The sequence below is a fragment of the Prenolepis imparis genome, unplaced genomic scaffold, assembly GCF_030444845.1.
Source record: "Prenolepis imparis isolate NDT839.2.m4 unplaced genomic scaffold, iyPreImpa1.0 SCAF_8, whole genome shotgun sequence".
NCBI classification, from domain to species: domain Eukaryota; kingdom Metazoa; phylum Arthropoda; class Insecta; order Hymenoptera; family Formicidae; genus Prenolepis; species Prenolepis imparis.
In genome coordinates, this window is record NW_028141166.1 from 8795195 (window position 1) to 8816774 (window position 21580).

The following is a 21580-nucleotide window of genomic DNA, read 5'->3' on the forward strand; positions in this document are numbered from 1 at the left end:
TTTTAACTTTCTTTCTTTCTCTCTTCGTAACTTTTCTAAGTCTCTCTATTCGTCGGGGAGTGATCAATCTTTCCTGAACACAATGTACCTGCATGTTCAGTTTCGAATCTATGTTCCGTAATTTGAAGAAAACAATTTAGATTTTGTAAAAAAAATATAACATTTATAACATATTTATATAACTGTTTACATTTCTTTGAGCTTCTGTGTCACTGTTTTCAGTCTATTTTTTAAATCAAAACAAAACACAAATTTAAATAATAAATATTTTGTGAAAATCACATAATTAATTTTAACGCTCTAAAAATACTTTCAAAAAACATAATTGCTTTTTTTTATAAAATTACAAAAATAATTCCTGTCCAACGCAAGCAAAATATATGTAGCTTGTTTGAAGACTAACGAATACATGTATATAAATATATTTCAGCAATACAGATGGCAAATACACACAAATGTGCACAGTGAGCACAGTGAAATTAAGCTTCTCGATAAATTGTTCTGCCGGCATAACGAACGTTCCTTCGTTAGCTGTATTCGAGTCGCGTAACCCCGGTAGCGTTGAACAAGAACATGTGCTTGCAATCAAGATGTTCGATAGCCAAGAACCAATTAAGATTACAAAGAGAAGCCGATGGCTACAATATTACTGCATTAACCGGTACCGAATCGCGGCCGGCACGAAACGCGTCAGAGGGAATTATTCCCTTAAATGTAACCTCGTTCGATGCTTGTTAAACTTAATGAATTCCAAAGCGGGCGCGTGCAGGAGATGCGACATTATTTGTCATCTTGTTAATTTATACATACAACTTATCCATCGCAGAATTAATATCTCAGAAAAAAATGTGGATTTTAAGAAAAGATGTTTTGAATAAAAATTCTTTGCAATATTTGTTTTATAAGAACTTCGTATTTGACGTAAAAATACGGAGTGTATATAGTTTTTGAAATATTACAAGTATTTTACTCGGACTCTCCGCGTCCGGACGAATTCGCATGCGAGTTTTCCGGTAAACGTCGCAAATCGGAAAGCCCATATTTCGAAAGTAACTCTTCATTTGGCCGGAGGCATGTGGCTCGTAGTGCACGCGTGTATTTCCTTCCGGCGCGCGGCTCGGCGGAGCTAGTAGTCGCAGCTGTATGATTTATTCAGACGACGCGGCGTAACCCGCGAATATTGTTTGCGAAACGGTCCGCGGGAATAGAAGGCATCGGTGTTCCATAAACAAGAGGCAACATGTATATTTAGGAAATAAGAACGGCGAGAAAAGCATCTGGTTGCATCGGTCGCGTTCGATTGCTTTTGATGCATAGAGGAAGAGAAAAAGAGACCACGGGTGTACAAGTAATAAAACCGTATCTGAAAAGAAATTTGCTCCAAGGTGCTCGCCTACGAAATACAATTACGTATTTACCGAACCAAGAGAAATATATTTTGCACTCGTATATATATAACTGGAAGGAAAGATATATATATATATATATATATATTAGAAAATATATAGTTTAGTTTTCCCGAGTCTCGACTTAACATATATTCACGAAATACTTTTATTCAATCTTTCCAAAGTAATATCGTTAATATCTCTCTCGTGCGTAACGTGTATCTCATAGCCACCATATATTCCTGTCCAAAGTGGCAGACAGACGATGTGAGATCGCGACATAGATCTCATCCAAAGCGTGAGACGGCGGCATTAGATCGAGATAACTCATCCATCATTATGAAAGGATTAATTCGCATTTGCGCGATATCCCGTGGGCGTTCGCCTAGAATCCGCATCCAAGAATCGGCCCAAGACGCGTACGCGTCATGCAAATAAGAGCCGATGCATATCTTATCATTAATGAACTAGCTCTCCGCCATGTCGCGCCGCTTGTGTAACACGTAAATTGCGAATTAAGATTTAGAGCGCGTGTAATCCACTAATTTGCAAAATGATCAAACTCTCGTCGGTTGATGAAAAAGAAGGAAAGAAACGGGCTGGGTGGTGATTCGATACGGGCTGGGATTTGGCGCGTCCGTGATTTGGATCACGGATGATGGAGCGGCGAGACGCGACCGCGGCTATATGGATCCTGGAATCGGGGGTGACCGCGTAAACGTATGCATGAGCCTCGGTAAACTCGTTCCAGATGCCTCTGGGTCCGTGCTCTGCTTAATTCAAGAGGCTATTTCGTCCGCGTGAAATGCGTGACTGCTCACGCCCAGAGCATTAAATCGCGAGGAGCCCCCGTCGCGCATGCGTCGGCAATTAAAAGGGACGTAATGTCATCGACCTTGAGAACCCCTTGAAAAGGAACAATAAAGTAGTAGTCTTTCTCTCTCTCTCTCTCTCTCTCTCTCTCTCTCTCTCTCTCTTTCGAATGACAACGGTCGATCAACGTCGCGATATGAAGGAAACAATTGCACGGACGAGTGCGTTATCGCTGAACGTCGGGCAAACATAATCGAAGATGCACCTTGTATAGTTCCACGATACATTGCAAAATGTCCTCTCTGAATATATAATAAAATGTAAATGTAGTAGAATGTAATAAAAAAATATTATTAACATTTATAATAAACATCTTTAATTTTAAAAATGAAATCAGTGTATTATCATTGAAAAAAAGAAATTAGCCATTGACGATCTCAGTTATAGAAGTGCAAATGAATGAAATTTGAATTGAATAAATCAGTTAGTGATGATGGTTATTTCAATCAGTAATTTAAAATATATCTTACATTATGTAAGCTAAATTTATTTTGATCAAATTTTACATCACAATTTAAGGATTTAAATTTTTCCTGCATTATATTTTGTTAAAAAAATATTTGAATTTGTAATAAATTATTTTTTAGTGAAAATCTTACAATTATTATAAGATTTTATTATACTGATTTTTTTCTATGATAATACACTGATTTCATTTTAAAAAATAAAGATGTTTATTATAGATATTAATGTTTTTTTTATTACATGTCCTTTATGTAATATTAATAAGATTTGAAAAGATATTATTAACCAAATCAAAACTTATTAAAACAAAAATATAATTAAATTTAGTTATTGTGACCGTTCTAATTTATTTTATTATATAATTATCATAAGTAATTATTATAAGAGAGAGAGAGAGAGAGAGAGAGAGAGAATTATAAGTGAGAGATATAAGACGGGGAGAAGCACAATGTGAGTGTTTTCATTAAAGATCAGTAAATACTAATCTCTTAATTAAATCCTGTATTACTTCTTTAAGTCAGTGACATTTTTACTGAGAGTACGAGATATCATTTTTTTTCCACGAGAAGGTGGAAGGAGAATATCGAATTGCATGAACGTATCCTAAACGTTTCCGGCATAAATGAGGTGTTCTAGAGGTAACATCGGGTAGCATGGAAACTCTCGATACGGGAGGGTTGATGTACAGGGATGCCGAACTATTCCGCCATTTCGATAGGTTGTTGGCAGAAATCCGAGCAGGTCTCATCATTAAGTAAGAATCCATTACCGCGTTAGTGGCACGTCAATAACGAGAGACGGCGGAGGTCGCGTTAAATTATTCCCGTAACATCAAGGTGAACGAACACGGAAGGTCCTTCTCGCGCCTTTCTCTACATTATTAAAAAGAGTACGGGCCATTTAAAAGTATAATCATCTATATAAAAATATATATATATTCCTCCTGGAAGAGTTTCTCTCGCGATTGCTATCGGAAGAGAGAACAAGATAATTCATCAACATTCTATCCGTCTCGAATCTATTTTTATCTATCACCTATTTGTCCGGTCTTCGCATCACGAGCACAGTATCTATGTATATTTCTCTATCGCACGTTCCGCATATCATTTCTATACAAATCTATATGCACAATATATACACATAGATAGTAACATTCCGTATTTCTCGTATTCGTCTGGATTTTCGTCTTAGATTGCAGTCGTAGTGCAGGATATGCGAAAATCCGGCTTATCGATCGGGGTATAAAAATAAATATTGAGAAACGCATTCAAAATCGTCTTTGTCATCGAATATTTGCCCTCCCTCGAACTCTTAGCGTCGATATATAGTTATATATAGTTGCGCATAGCTTCATCTTTTCCGTATGCGAAAGGGGTTAAAGCGAACCGTCGGAGCTCTCATCATTCCATTCTCCCTAGGAAGGGAAGCAGGCTATACGAAAAGGAGAGAGAGAGAGAAAGAGAGAGAGTTTCGAACGGATTCTCGCTGGGACGGCGAGCGCTATTTTCGGGAGAAACCTCGACTCGGGATAAGGCTGAAAGTACCCAATTACCGGAGGAACACAATACCTGGGAAATTTTTGCGAAGAAACTCGGAGCTAGGAGTAACTCGTTTCGCAAGGCATCGCTTTTCGAACGGTGTCGAAAGTATCGATTCTCAAAGGCCGTTCTCCGATTCTCTTTCTCTTCCCTCGCGTTCCCTGCGTTCGATCTGTAACTCTACCATCGAAATGACGAAGCTTTTATCTTCGGAAAAGAGAGAGAACGCGCGTACTCGGAAGAGAAAGGGATTCCACACGCGAATGCGTGTAAAATCGAACAGTTTTTTGAAAACTATCTTGAATTAAAATTGAACGAGTAAATGGAAAGAGAGATGGTCGCATCGCGTATACGTTTAAATAAATGATCGTTCTATCAACGAGATTGTTACTATTCGACAGGAGTGGATTTATAAATGCGCCGGAAACTTTGTAAAAACGAGAACGCGCGGGGATACACGAAAACTCGGGGAAATCGATGTAAAATTGCAACTGTCAATAGGATACGAATAAACTATTTTTGTGTGCAAGGATTGAAACGCACACCGATAACTTTGGATACGCGTTCAATTCCCAATTGCTATAGATACGAGGAAAAAACGAGATTGCTTTACGGTAATTGCCGCGTTTCCGTTATTACAGATAAACAGAGAGATCGTTTTTCCGGGTCTATACTATATTCGGGTTTTAAACTGTGGCCTACCCGGGTACACCGCCAAACTACTGCGCGCATTTGATAAATATTTTATGTTGTATAAAGTACGCGTTTCGCGATATGTATGTTGGATTAACAACCAACTTTCTGCCACATTTTATGAGTGCTCCATCGAACCGGGATAATACATCACACGCGGATCTGCGGTACAAATGGTTGTTTTGTTACCTTTCCGACATTTTCTTCCGTACGCAATTCCGCGCGCCCGCGATAACAACATTCTGCATATCGCTATCGCGATGTGTTTAAATGATGAAAAAGTGGGAGCAGCGTTGAAATCGCTGGACGGGAAAATGTATCGCGCGTGTATCCGTTTTTTTTTTTTTTTTTACGCCGCATCCAAACGGCGTTATGCGTCCTCCGCGGATTCCAAAAGGGAATTACGGCCTGGTCGCAACAGTCGGGGACTACATTTTACGCGACAACTCGATTATGTTTCACGGCTGGTGACGCTCACGCACTTGCCCGGGGATGCGTCAGTGTGCGGCGGCGACGACGTGTATTGTTTTATTACGCAACATCTTTTCGACGAGGTCGTTACTAATCGCGCTACAAACAAGTCGTTCGGAAACACACGTCCCTTGACCGTGTCTCTACGATACTGCGCAACCGATACACGCGAAAGAGTCGTAATAATGCGAAGAAAGGGGAAAAAAACGTGTGTAATAGAATGGCAAGAAAAGCGCACGAATCCTCGTTTCACATCGCACGCGTACCAGAGTACGCGTCCTGCTCAGGCGCGAATCGCAATTAGACCGGTGCAATTACATCACTGCACGTCGCGGCGCACCACTAGCGTAAATAATACTACATCATTATTTACACCGGCCCTCTATGCGTTTCGCCCGCACACTCCGTCCGGCTCTCTGCAAATTATATATGCGTATCGCTTTATAATTAACGCTTGCCCCATTTGGAATTACACCACAAAACGTCTGTACTTTCAAATCTCCCCGCTTGTATTTTAATTACTGCGATGCGGAATGTCATATTATCGATACGCGATGCGATATTTTGTATACTTGTAGTTTTCGTTACGAAGAGAAAAATATAAAGAGAGTCTAGGGGAATAACGAGGAAAGGAAAATCGAGAGATTTTTCTTAATCTTGGTGACATTAAATCTCTCGACGCGTATTGTACCTGCGTGTCCTAGTATTCAGTTTGTATGATTGTTGTTAGAAAGTTAGGAAACATACATACACAGACATACACACTTACATATACACCGGCATATTAAAAGTGTCAGCAGTTTTGTCGGAGGCGCGAGTTTTAATCGAATTAGAGCCCCGCCTTTCGCGAGGAGCGAAACTTTTCGCGACGTACGCTAATAGCATTAGCACGACAGACGTACGCGAAATTTGCACTCGGCGGTGACTCGCCCGTTACTTTAATTTCCAGACACGTACGCGAAGGACGGAGGGATGGAATTATGGGGTGGAGATATATCGTGGCACGTCCAATGGAAAAGGAGAGATCCGTCGCTGTCGATCGGTTTTGCTCTCTTTTCGGAATGGGATAAAGGAATGCGTTATTATAGAACGATCTTCCCTTCCGCTTCGCTTATCGTCGCGCGCGTGTTTCCCATTTCTTCCCTCTCCTTTTATCCGTGGATTGACGAATAAATCCGACGAATATCTCAGAGTGACAAGACTTTGATCTAATCGAAAAAATGATAGAAATATTAGCTTTCATCGTCGGGGTTATTTAACTAAAAAAAGATATTCAAATATATTTTAAAGCGAGATTTCGTTAGAGAACATATGTATGTGACGATTTTAGTAACGCAAAATACAAATCGCGTTTATTATACGAATATTCACAAGGGCAAATTTCCGCGAATGTCATTGTCTTCGAAAATTCGAAGCGATTGAAAAAAAATCTCCTTTCGAAATGATTTCACTTTTCTGACTTTTCTCCGAGATTTAGACTCGCCTATGCGCGTCATACAATTTCGAGAAGAATACGGGAAAGTCGAAGAATACCACGAATCTGCCCAAAGAAAACTAAAAGCTCGCTTAAGAGCTCGGGCGAACGTAACTAACTGTGAAAGCGCTATACGCCAAGTGAAACAGAAGTAGTATTTCCGCGAGTAACCACGCGGCTGAAATTCCTTCCGCACGAGCGAATTAAAATACAGTCATTGCGAAACGACAAGAAGACGAAGTTGTGACAGAAACGCGAGAAATGACGTTACATTTTACCGATGCCCGTGCATTTCACCTTTATCCTTTTAAAGAATGTGGCATGAATCACAAAGGTCCGATTGCACCAACGTCATTTTGGTTTTAAGCGAGACTTAAATATATGTTTGTCTTTATTTATTTAGAAAAAAAGATAAAGATAGATACATATTTAAGTCTCACTTAAAGCTAAAATGATGTTGGTGCAATCGGGCCAAAGTGACCCAAATGATATTTCGCACAAAAAGGGAGATTCTTAACTTCAAATATTTATACGCGTTTCTTTTCCGTACGAGGAAAGAATATACGGGTGATACATATGTGCGTTTTAATCTTTTACTATTATTGCTGCTTATAAATAAAATACGATGAAAAGATCCGGAGGAGGGTCAAGCGCGGATACGCAAAACTGCGAGAATATTCTACTACATCAATGATGATATATTACGCTCTCCTTCGTCGAAAAGTCAAGAAAACTCTCCGACGCTTCGGTCTGCTTTTCGAATCGAGGGTTCGCATTATCCTCGCTCAATTTCCTCTCGTTTTATGTAGCCGCGTGTCTCTTTATCCTCCACCCTCGGCTGGAGGTTTTTTATCCTTACCTAGCAAGGTGCGGAATAGTCGGTGAAGGCGATGTGGCCCGAGAGCTAGGAGAGCGAAGGTATAAAGACGATAAATGAAGGAGCTTTCAAAGAAAACCGGAAACTACTTCAAAAAACGAAATAAGTGTCGGCTAAGTTACCGACGTCGGTCTCTCTCTTCGGGGAAGGACGCCTCGCGGCAATCGATTTTTGAAAATTCTGTCATCTGACGTAAGCGAAGTGGAAAAAGGACGAGGGGGGTTCATTTTTCTGCGTCTGTGCATGATGGGAGAGGATAAAAGGGAAATGGAAGAAAATGCGAGATCGATATATGCGCTCAGCGTAGCTTCAAATATACGTCCTTCAAGCTTAATTTCTCTTCATGCATATTGGAAGACTCGTATTTTCAAAATGATTAATAGCACGATATGTACATTTTATTAGAAAATCATGCATTTTACAAAGAAACCCTTTCCCTGTCCATTTTTTCCGCCAATTCCGGAATATTCTTATATACGCGTAAGAAAGAGATTCTCCGAAAGAGAGCGAATAAAGGAACTTCTGAAAAGATTCAGGTGCTCGAGAACTTTTGAAACGCGAAATAAAAGTCGTTAAAAGTTATTGGGTCACAAGGGGAAACTTTCGAAGTGAGCAATTTCGAAAATTTCGTAGGCGAGCCAGCGTGAGCGAGCCAATATCAACAAAAGAGCGAAGAACTCGTGTAATTGGCGAGAATTCCTTATGATTACGCGTCTTTCTGATATTTCTTACCGTCTATCCTCGGTAAAGTATAGAAAACTCGATGAGCCCCACCGAGGTAGATATTACGCGAGAAAATAGCGTCTTAAAATTCTGCAGGCAAATCGGCAACTGCACTAAAATTTGGAGACTGGCGCAAAATTACTACGGGTAGGATGAAAACTAGAAGCCAACTATTTCAAAAACTACGTCGGTGGACGAAGAAACGAACAAAGTAGCGGTGTAGGAGCGAGTATCGAAAGGTCTCTCTTTCTTCCTCGTTTTCTCGTCTAAGAAATTTCGTATAAGTACAAAGAGTCTTCGAATATATCGCACACATTCCCTCGCGGAATCTATCCATTTCTCGCCATGTTTTGTCGAACGGGAATTATTCTTTACCGATTTCAAGCATTTATCTTTTCTTGCTTACGACGCAATCTTTCGTTTCCTCGTATATTTGCTTGAAGAATTGAGAATCTTCGCGATGGGAAGGGCGCGGTAGATAGGAACGAGACAAAGAAAAAAAAAAGAAGAAAGAAATATAAATTCGTTCGAGCTTGAATCGAGCTTCTCGAGCAAAGTCGACGTTTCTAATGAGAAGTAACGCGAATGCCAGCCAGACTACGCGAAGTCCGGCCCTTCCTTTTCTCGCTTTTCTCATGCAGCGTAATGTAAAAAGACATTTCAAAAAGATGGCGCATAGATAAGATAGACGGAAAGATATATTTCGCGAAATATTACCGGTTGAAATATATTCGCTCTCATACGCTACGCTTTTCAGATCGAGAGGATACATTATTCTCAATCGATTTCCTTTCGCTTTACTTTGCAGCATGTCCCTTTGACTTCCCCTTGACATTTTCTGCCTTCTTCCTCGTCTCTTTAGTAGTACGTGCGGCAGAGCTGATTTTCAGATAGAGAAAAAGAAAGGATAAGGGTGAAAGTAAGTTGAGCTTTTCAAAGGAAACCAGAAACTGTGTTGGAAATAAAATGAAAGTTACTGTGCTGGGAGTGCCGCGAGAACTCTTCCGGAGACCCTCTGACGTGAGCGGTTTTGCGAATTTCGTGATTAAGAGCAACAAGAAAACAGAGACTTGATGTAGAGTAAGAATGTGTGCAGGGGATAGTTACAAGTACGCGATATGGAAGGAAAATATCGACTCTTATGTACTAGTATCGAACTAGGAGTATTAAAGATAAATATTGAAATAACGAGAGTTTATATTTTCATTTAAGTTTGTATTTATACTCTCTTCTTAAACATGTGTATATATTATATGTATTTAATTTTATTTTAAAAAATACAAGTTTATTTTTTTAAATGCGATAATCGGTAAAAACATAAAATAAAGAAGCAAAATGTAAATGTTTTTACTAAAGATCGGGTAAATCTTGTCACTACTTCAATCAGTGACACTTTCATTAATTCAGTTTAAAAATAAGAGATTATAACAATTTTATTGTATGTGAGAAATTTTGAAAAATATTTCTACAACAAGAAGTGCTATTTTCCGGAAAATAAGTTTATAACAAAGTGAGCACTATAGTCGTAGCGTGAGAGAATCTGTACCGTAGACAAGATTTCTGAAATCTCATCATTACAGACGATAACGACGATAATAGTCGCGGTAGAAACAACGAGCGACGAGGTAACAAAGAAAACGCTGGTTGTTTCTTTTTGATGCCGGTGCCCAGGGGGTCGTAAGAATAACACAAGTTGAAGGAATTATGTTTTCCTTTTGTCCGCGACGTGGACAAAGACTCGCCGAGGAAAATGGCAGACTCGTTGAGAGGAAGAATTCTTTGGTATGACAAGAATGGAATAAAGGCCGAAAAAAGGAAGGGAATGCCACTAATTTTAGCATGAGCTGTAATCGCGTTAAATTAATAATGTAAGATGCGTTATCAGATCAAAATATAATTTTATCTAATTATTTAGTGATTTTTTTTTTCAACAATTCTTTCAGATTTTTAATACTTTTAAAATATATGCAGCTTTATGCCGCATTTTTCAAAGCATATACAGATTCATATTCTATCTCTGACGAAACAGTCAAAGACTTTCGGAACGCGAACACACGTACAACATTTTTTCATAATATATTATGATAAATAAAATATGTTCGGCAAAGCGCGAATGCCTAAAATGTTCAAAAGGTTTTAACGTCAATATTGAAATACCCTGCAAAGTTTATTAAAAAATGCGTCTTCGCTATACAATTACTGACTATCAGCCATGATAAAATTCGAGCAGCATAATAAAGCGAAAAATGAAACGAGAGGAATGTACCATCATGGCGATCCATAGTATTGTTGTTTAGTGCAGGTAGAATAATGTCATCACGGTAACCGGCATTTTCTCCATGAATGCGAGACCCCGAGTAAAATTATGCTGCAGAATAGCTCAAAACATTTTGAATGAGAACAATAACGGACTTCATTTAAATTTTATTTTTATTTCTATAAGTTTTCAAGTATTGCTTTTGTTTAATCATATTGTCGGCATATTTAATTTCCATGCAAATTAATGTAGCTAAATTATCAAAAGAGCAGTCTTTAAAATAAGTACATATAGAAATATATATTTCATTTTATTAATAAAACAAAATTGACGTATTTTCTGAAGGAAATTAAATATATTTTAAATCGTGTCAAAGATATAATAATAATAATAGAAACGAAATAGAAATAAATAATAAGATACGAAATATCGATCTTTTTTTTTACATATTGATCATATATGGCAAATAATTCTAGAAGCTTGTGAGTGGTTTCTCAGTTTATGCATTTACATTATTCATCATTATAAATCAACAGATTTGTTGGAAAATGTTCGTTTTTGCATCAAATATACGTTATTTATATTTTACGATTCACTGAAAAATTCTGCTCGACAGAAAATGGGGCTGATCGATCTTTGATTGTGTGTGAATATCTTTTATGTAATATTAACCTTATATGTAACCTTAATTTAAATTAAGGTTTGAAGAGATATTATTAACCAAATCGAAGCTTATTATAAAACAATATCATTAAATTTATTTATTTTATATATTGTGCAACGTTCTAATTCTAGTCACACGTTTTAATTTTCTTCTACGTCTACGCTTTAGCTATCATCTAAGTAAGACTGCTAACTCAGACTCACTGAACTCTGTCCCAGCGAGATAGCTCTAGTCTTTTTAGTTTAACAGAACTTGAATATCATGTGTCAGGCGCAAAAATCCAAGGAACACGCTGCAGTAAAAGGCTAATGCTTCTACATTTACTTGAGCTTTGACTACATGCGAGACAGTCCCGATTTAGCTTTCGTCTTTCTCTCGTCTTGTGACCATAGATATTCGTCCAGACGAAACATTGACGTCGCGAAATCCTTTTAAAATATGCTCTCGTTTGGTCGAGACTCCACTTTACAACATTTAAATTTTCCTCAAATGCATTATCGATAAACGATCATTTATTTTAAGTCAATATTATGCAGAATAGACATGACTTATTAAATAATATCGTCTCGAATAAATTAAATTTAAAATATGTTTAATGCATACGATCCATTTACGTGTAAAACTAGCATGGCTTTTTCGTTTTACAAGCTAGCTAATTTATGCATAACACGACTTTAATAAAATAAAAGGTATCTATTTATATAGTTAAGTCGATCTTATTTATATTTGCGTAAAGTACTTTTTAAATTTTAATATAACTTTTTATCAATTTTATTTCTAATAGATCAGTAAAAGTATTCAAGGATTGCGCGCGCGTGTGTGTGAGAGAGAGAACTTCATAATAAAGTTCATAATAATCTTCAGATGTATAATTATCGTATTCGGCGCCTATGTTGCGAATTTCAGCTGTGATGTCTCGCTAAAAATATACGCGCTTCTGAACCCGTCTGGACTGCGCAAGGTCATTGAGCCTAATGTCTGGACGTACAGGTTAATTTTTATTTCTTGGTGAAGAAATTATATAGTTTCTGTTGTTATGCAACAATTAAATAATATTACTGTCAATTTTTTTACCATATTGTCTAATTGATCGTGCATTCCGTCGATTCTTATAGGATACATAATAGATTTTCATATAGTTTCCAAAATGAGAAAAAAAATATTTACTGAGCGTCAGAATGGAAATGTGTGACAATATATTTTCATTATACCGCTTTCAAATATATTTTCAAACATGCTAAAAATCGAAAATTAAAAGAGTTTTACACTTACTTTTACAGATTATCAGCGAGTTTCCCACATCCGCTTATCGGTACGAAGCCATTCTGCAAAACAAACAGGTACGAATGTTCATTCAGTTAACAATCACATCATCTGGTTCTTAAATGAAAATAATCAAGAGTACAATCTGTATATATGTACATATGAACGATTTAATTTACATGAGAAATATTTCTACACGTGCACACGTAATTCACAGGCATGAGTCTCGTGTTCTTGCGGGACTATCGCGAGGATCGTATTATAGCTCGCGAGAAAGCGACACGCGTCTCTATTCTGAAGTGGCTTATGAGTACGATTTCGGTCGACCAACTGTAGTCCCCCGGAATAATAGTTGGATGCAGCACGGGGAAATTCGCCGAATACACTTTAACCAGATTACATACGCTCCGAATTGCGAGAACCGCGCCGTTTTATGTGTACACGCACGCGCTATACTTAATTAGAGAAATACTCATGAGCCTCCCCCTCAAGTAAGCCGCTTTACTTCTTATCCGCAGTGATTCTCGACAAATTATTGGATTTCACGAAGGGACTTTTACATTAGCTATAATAATATTCTATTAATTAATTTATACAACGGCATGATTTATTCAACACGCGTGATAACAAGAGCTTTGTGTGTGTGTGTGTGTGTATGTATGTATGGGATTTAAAAATTAATTTATATCTCCATACGTTTAATTGATCGCGCATTAATAAAATAAATTGAGAAAACGAGATATTAATGAATATGATCTTATAATAAGAAATATTAAATTATCTCGTAATCCGAGTTATTTTAAGCGCAATGTCCGAATCTGTCACAGCCACCGTCGCGTCTATAATAGATTTATAATCCAGAGAGAGAGAGAGGGAGAAAGAGAACAATGTGATCAGCGAAATATTGGATTCGGATAAACATCTGAAGAAAATCTGATTTCAACATTAATGATATTCTTAAGCATTGCGTGTGTCATACGCTCGTTCGCGAATAAAAACAGTTCATTTCGTATCATCGATACCATTATTTATTCCACACTCATCTTCATATTATTCTGTTCTTTACGAGCAATAGATCATAAATTTTTCGGAGTGCGTCGTATCCTCGTTCGAATATCTCTAGTGAAGGGCTATTTCACCAGCTCGGAGAGCCTATAACGATCGAGTTACTCTCTTGCGCACGTGAAGTAACTGCATACATTACGATTCTCTATCATGCGGCGCTGCCTCTCATCAAATCGAAGAACGTGATATTGAGATATGCGCGAATTCCAAATGAATACGATCATAATAGGACGGGATTAAAAGGAGCTCTTTTTTTAACACTTTCATGGTTACGTTAACCGTCGGATAGCGAGGAATGATAAAAGATAAACGAGGACGCGAGGGCAATACCTTATTTATCCACGGAAAAAGTCAATGGAGAGAAGACCATCACTGGTATGTAAATCAATTCTTCCCTCGCCTCGAGCGTTACGTGGATAAAGTTGAGAAATAGATTTGAGTAGAATATCTTTAGGAGATAGGTGGCCGCGTTTGACGTTAAATTTTTCTCAGAATACTGGAGCGGATTCTCTCTCTTTCCGCCGAAGATAAAATGAGAGTCGACTCGAAAGTGGCGAGGGGATCTCGCGCTAGTAGTAGTATGGCGCAGTTTTTTAAGGAGATGAATAAATGAGTACGACGACCTCGCAAAGAGAGTAACCCGGGCAGGGTCTTCTTCTGAACCAGTCGCCTACAGGCGATTTCTGTCACCGTTTCTCCTTACCTGCCGCGCTACACAACATCAAATATTTCACGACAAATGCGAGACACCGGTCCGCTAAACAGACAGCTTTTGACAAATTCCCAGGCGAATGACGTATAATCATGTCGCGTTGTATTCCGCGCGCAACGAATCGTTAAAAACGAACCTTCCGGTGTTGTTTCGCGCATTAGAGTTTCGTCTCTCTTGATGGAAAACAAAACGGAAATGTGTACAAGTGATTCCCCTCGCGAATTCGCTCGTAATCTTCCCTCGTCCGCGCGGTCGTGATGTTCCTTTTCGTTTTCCTCTGCCGCGATCAGTCCAGACATATTCGGGAAATCGATATCGCAGGAAGCCAATATAGACACATTCGTCCAACAGTTAAACCAGTTCTTACCGGGTAATGTTAGTTCGTTCATTCAACAGGCTGAGGAGAGCCCTGGGCTAGTCCCGCGCCAGCGGCTTTGGTTCATTGATTTTTACTAGCTTTTCTTCGGGATGAGGCACGCGAGGAAAACGACCGTGTGCGCCCCGTTTTGTTTTTTGTGTAACGCAATCATATATTCCGCTCGCCTTCGGCAAAAGTAAAAAAAAATAAAAAATAAAAAAAATAAATAAAACAATAATCCGAGCAAAAAATTAGATTGATTAAATTTTCGACGTAATGTTATAAAATTTTAACTCTACACTTCCGAATCTAACGCAGAGAAGTGTTATACGGGAGGAATGGATACATTTATTCTTCTGTATTGTAAGTTTATATATGTTTGAATATTTTGGCATCATGGAGCTTTGGAATACAATGCATTGTGTCTTACTTTTATTTCTCCTTTCGGAAAGAGAGAGGGATATTATTTTTCTATTCTCTATTTTTATAATTTCCACTCAATCAATCACTTTTCGATGCACGGTTAACCGCCGAATGTCAAACTGTCAATACGAAATTCATCACCGAGCCGAATTTGCACACACGATTCATACGGTTGGCAATCAATCAATATTGCAAAAAAGACGATAATGATACTTAAAATATTTCAGTTTCATGTTTTAATGATAAGCGTGACAAATTCGTGAAAAATTTATTTTTTATTTCTCGCATAATTACGAAGCTTTTAATGCTTTTTAATGCAAAAGAATAATCCGAAATTAACAAGATAAAATGTTACTGTTTAAAATACAGCGATTTATAAATAAATAAATTAACAAGAGGGTTCAAAGAATAAAAATAAAATAAATCCATAATTTGTAAGTTTTATTTTACTGTATAACTTCGTACTTGATAATTTATGAATCAAGATGATTTGTGTGCTCCAAATTTTAATGTTTAAAATTTAGTAAACAAATTACACATACATTCTTCAATTAATATAGCTGATGTTAGATATATAAATCCATATATCACAATTTTTAGAAGATTAATCAAAAATTAACAAATTAGAGAGAGCATGAATCATCATAATAGAAAATTATGTCGCGACCTAATCTAATAAACATTTGATATAACTTATAAATGACACAGAGAAGCGGCAAACACAAATAGATAGAGATTACGAGATATTACGCGTATACATAAAACAAGTTTGCCGAAAAAAAACTAATCAATTAAAAATTATATTGATCATTCATACTTAAATATTGCGGAAAATGGACTAATTCCGAGCTTAATTCCATTTTCAATAGCACAATATAAGCTTTCGCCATATTTCACGGAAAATTGAAAAATATAAGGATGCAGGACTTAATCGAAGAGAGAAAGAGAGAGGGAGAGGGAGAGGGAGAGAGGATTTAGAGCAAGAATAAAGTAGGTACATAATCCGTAAGATTTACTTTAAATATGGAATGGTGTGTCTAAGGCGATTTTACAAATTACGGATTTACACTTCTTCGGAAGCCTTCAATTTGCCTACCGTCGGATTTTCTGGAAATCATAGTATACGAAGTTATGCTCACACCTGTCTGACCGTGAGACCGCGAAACAGGAATCTGCAGCGAAGTGGAGGCGACTGGAGAAAGATAGCAAGCTGCCATTTTAGGGGGTTAAATAAATAAGCGCGCCGACCTCTCTCATGATCCGGTTGAGAATGGCCTTCGGCCAGTCCCGTTTCAGCGGCGGTTTCTGTCCATTGATTTTTGTCCGTTTTCCCGTCCGCGTGGGGCGAAACGACACGCCATTACACCACTATGGCAATTATGCGACTACGTTAAGCATTTACTACGTCGGCTTTATTATCATAGCCAGTACGCGGGCCGCGCGCTTTTGCTTTGCACATATACTCACGTATAACGAGCATACGGCAGTACGCGAGAGTGGACTATTATAAATTCATACTTCCAATATTGTCATACCATGCCAGATTTTATTCCGAGAGAGAGAGAGAGAGAGAGAGAGAGAGAGAGAGAGAGAGAGAGAGAGAGAGAGAGAGAGAGAGAGAGAGAGAGAGAGAGAGAGAGAAAGAAAGAGAGACTTAATCATTCATTTACGGAATTACAAATACAAATGTTAGCCTTTCCGAGGAGATGTATCTCTCGACAATCCTCGTAAACCGCAAATTCTCGTTCTCCGTCAGCTTCTTCGCCTTGTTGATCTATTTTATTTGCATCGGATCATCTTTCCGATCGATTCACGAACCGGATTTTTCAACGTTTCAGAGCGTCGAAACTCGCGGTACAGTTGAACGTATTATGGTTATGAATAAAGAAATAAATTCAGAAACAGAGACACCGCGTTTTATTTAGACAGAACCATTAAAATAAAATTTTTTAAAATCTGATATATAAAATTCTAATCTAGTGTGACTAAAAATGTAACTAAAATTATCACAGATTATTTCAGTGTTTAATAAACTTCTTGAGTGACAAAGCAGCATATCTAATAGTAAGTTTAAAGTTTTACTTAATTTCCGATTTTAAAGACACAAGCGGATTTTGCAACACGAATTAAAAATTCCAAAAATGATGGTTATTTATTTTATATTACATAACTGTATCCAATTGTTTGACATTTCTTAATGTTGTATATAATAGCACAATCCTGCTTCCTAGCTATTACATTTCTTGCACAAACAAAATGTAACGAATTCTGTCGAGGAAAATGGAAATTCTTGAAGTTTCCGTATTTCTATTCCCCCTGCAGGGCAACAGGATTTACTAGTACTGTTTTCGGCAGTCTTGCTTTATGAAGCAATAACTCTCAACGATAAATTGGAAGTTGTTATATAAAACGATTTTATAAAAAAATATTGAAAACATTTTGAAAAATTAGATATTATACAGAAATTTTTTATTTTATAAATATATTTCCGCCGTATAAAAAAAAATTTAGAAATCATTTCTATATTGCATAACTAGCTATATGTATATATGAACAGTATGTTGTACAGATGAATGAATTAAACCATAAAATAAAAAAAAGAAGAGAAGAAATGAATTATGCACATATTGCCGGGTGTCGGACACATAAAACTTTGCATTTGAAAGTTAATTTACTCGAAACTACCACTTGGTAGGTAATTTTTGCATAACACGGTCCGTGTAATCCGTTACAAATACTTGGTAAAAGTTGCAATCACTTCGCGGGGCGAATAATATGTAAATTTATATAAGCTATATCTATAACCAAATAACACACCTTCGCAACCCGATGGCGATGAGGTGGCAGAGGTAGCAAGCCGTAGAAATTTTCAATGCTAATTTTCAACATAGCTGCCTGTTTCGCGGTCGTTGCCACGTCGACAAAACCCGTCCGGGACATTGTGCAAATGCAGGTGATCTTCCCCTCTTTTCCCGTCTCTCCGTTCGATTAAGAAGCAAAAACAACATCCGAGCATTAGCTTTGTATTCCTGATTAACGTACCGAACTTCCCTCTTCTCTCCCTTCTCCATGACTCGAGTATTAATATACGCGGTAAGTCTGGATCGAACGGGAACACTGACCGAAAAAGCTCCGTCCGTCATTCGCATGCGCCGGCAATTTTTGTTTTACTAATATTAGCAATTTTAACATGGCTGGCTGACTTTGGAGAGAACGACAAAGAGAGAGGAAGAGAAGGAGAAAGAGTAAGCCGCAAAGCAGATTACCCCCGGGCCAGAATCTTTTTACTTTTCTTTTCTCTTTTTTACTCTCATCCTTTTTTTTTTTTTTTTTTTAATTTGTACGCCGTTGTGTAACATTGTAGTTCGTGTAGACGCGCCGCGTTCCTCGCGGCGGAAAATCTTTCAAGGAAAACCGAGACGCGCCAAGAGGCGAGGACTAAAATTAGCGGAAGAAAATCATGAACGTTTCACGACGCGCTACGCGTTCGCTTAAAACGCGGCCGACAATATCTTTTTTGAAGGAAAAAAATAAATAAATAAAAAGAGAATTTTTTTGATATCTTTCGTGAAACATGTAACTGAAAAGAATTAGGTTTTCCGTACCGTTGCAGTTGTGCTAAGGAAGGTGGATGGGAAATGCGTACGTGAAAATAAAAATGTTAAAATAGAAGAGGGAGGGAGACTATCCTCTCACGCGCGATATTACGTCAATCGGATTATTATCGCGATAAAAACAAAACTCCTTTTGCAGGCAGTTTCTGTTCGATGCCTATTTGTCCGTAAAGCGCCGTGATATAAAAATATTTCAAGCAACACCGTACTGAATTAAATCGACTGTAAATAATTACACTGCCGGGGATAGCTAGAACGTAATTCTCCGCAAGAGAGGTACGTATTATTTCGCTGATAAGACCATTTTATTTTTGTTCCTGCCGCTCTTATTTATACACTCGTTCGACGGATTATTTTTTTTATCCCTAATTACGCAATTCCACGTCGTCGATATTTTTCTATCCCTTACGTTGCGTTTGCGCGTATATATGTATATCGCATAAACTTGATATAAAAATAAAAGCAAGCGTCTCTGAAAAAAAATAATATCACGTCGCGCGAGAATATAGAGTTATAAAAATCTTGACCTTTTGGAAGATAGAGAGCAAGATTTTCGAAGAGGTTCTCTCGAGAGAAGGTTATTCAAACGAACACATAGTTGATATGTGAAATGCATGTCGTCCTAAAAGAATGTTCTTCTCACGAAGAAACGTAGAATTTTCCGTAGCAAGAGAGAACGCGGCGTGAAAGAGGTCACGTCATTACTGTTATCAGCGGCTGCGGTGAAGCAGCCGTCTATCAAATTTACGCATCCGTCCCTACCTGACTGTATTCCGCTATTACAGCAAACGATGTATTCAAAGGAACTAAACGAGTTACATTTCCGGCCTCGCGATATTCGAAACATTTCGCGGCGCACGTGGTTCATTAAATAGAGTATCTCTAGTCTGCCATCACGTGGTACGGTTTACCACCGCGAATAGGGGAGGGTAAACCAACGAGGCGACTAAAGTTAAAAGGAGAACGGGATCAAGAATAGCATTCGCAACGAAGAGAAAAAAAGAGAGAGAGAAAGAGTATTCGCGGCGTTCGTGCAAACGCGCTAGCGCCTAGAGCGCTATAACGTTTTCTAGGGTAGGCGGAATGGTGGTGGCAGTGCTGTGTCGAACGAGGGACGACCGGAGGGACGGAAGGGGTAATAGGAGACCGGGTGAAAGGTGGGGTTGCCGCTCGATACCACTGCGGCACGGCCAAAGTCGAAGCTATACCACGCGAATCCCTCCGCTCCGCTCTCTACTACCCTGTCTCTCTCTTTCACCCTTCCCCGCTTCTATCCTCTCGCTCGTTCCTACATAACCCTGTTACTCCCGCCCGCCTTGCCTCCTCCCTCGTCTCTTGGTACGTGCGCACTATAGCAAACGGCCTACAGCCTTTGCCCGGTATCTACCCCCGAAATCTACCCCGAGAGCGACCCTCTAACTCCGCCGCCTCTCCTCTCACGCGCTCATCCAACCTATCCCTCAGGATCCCTCGAGGGGGATCTACTGACTGCGCGGCTCTTTAAACAACGAGACACCTTTCCCTCGACTACGTCTCAATTCTCGCCCGGAAGAAGCCCCTGATCCGACTCGTCGTTTTTCCAGGCTAGTTCAGTCGCACGCGCGCGCGCAACCGTGATCGGCCGGTTCTCTCGACCTACCAGTTTCTCATCTCTGTCTCATCATCCGATGCCTGTGTGTTCTTCCTTCTCTCTCTTTCTCTCGCGATTTCTACACCCTGACCTTTCTACCTCCATCCATCCGGCGATATCGATCTCTGTTAGACTTGTAAAAGAAGGACTCCATTAAGAAGAATCGCGCCACTTGTCATATTTTTGCAAAATAAATTCATGCAAATTAAAGGAGAAATATGAAATAGAGTGCAAAATTTATTCGCGGATTATTTCGCTGTTAGATAGATAATTTCTGTTAACTAATATTCTTCCACATGACCACACCTATACAGGCAGCATTTTTCTTGGTGGTAAAACAATTTCGCTAAGAGCTATGATATTATAAGTATTAATTTATTTAATTAAATTATTTTCCTACTATATATGAGGTAAAGCCCAGCATTATAGATAAATTCTAATTTAGTCTCTATAATAGTCTCTTAGTTACCCCTATATAGAAATGCAGCATATTATATTCTATCTCCTATATAGAGATATATTATATTCTTGAATTAGATATTTGCAGTCATATTGCAGAAATGGAATGTAAGAGAATAAATTTGATTGAAAATATCGAAACTCTTGGCATATTATTAGAGTTTGTGTTTCGCGTGAAGTGTTAAAAATAAACTCCAACATATTTGTAAATTTTTATAAGTATTTTTCAGAATTCTCAATACCAATATAATTTCCTAGAATAAACAATGAAAAATAAATACTTAATTAGTGTATGACGTTATATCAAAGAATATTATTTATATTTTTTTCTGCTAATGTGATTAATTCAATTGATCAATTCATAAATTTTCGTCAAGAAACGAACGAGATTTGCTGTAAAACCTGAATTGAGAGAACCTGCACGACTTCTGATACTACCTGTGTACCCAATCATCTTGATCGGTCTCGTTCCGGAGTGTATGCTACTCTCGGATCGAATCTCCCGATGCAAATTAAGTATAGTCTCTATGGTGTTACCGTATTAAATTGAATATGTTAAGCACGGCGGCAGCTGTGTATCAAAGTCCCATGGCGAAGTACGTCGCGCCGCAATATTTGGCCCTCAGGGTAGCG

The 21580-nt window shown here is 38.3% G+C and overlaps 1 protein-coding gene across 4 annotated transcripts in view; it reads left to right on the forward strand.

Moving 5' to 3' along the window:
- The window catches only part of LOC145939671 (irregular chiasm C-roughest protein), a 201450-nt gene that overhangs the window by 86113 nt on the left and 93757 nt on the right, over positions 1-21580 (forward strand). For 2 of the 4 annotated variants that reach the window (XM_083044151.1, XM_083044152.1), the window contains exon 2: positions 12704-12763. The exons of the other annotated variants lie outside the window; for them this stretch is intronic. In XM_083044151.1, coding sequence (XP_082900277.1) covers positions 12704-12763 — 60 coding nt within the window. The remainder of the gene's footprint in view (positions 1-12703; positions 12764-21580) is intronic. 4 annotated transcript variants of the gene reach the window in all.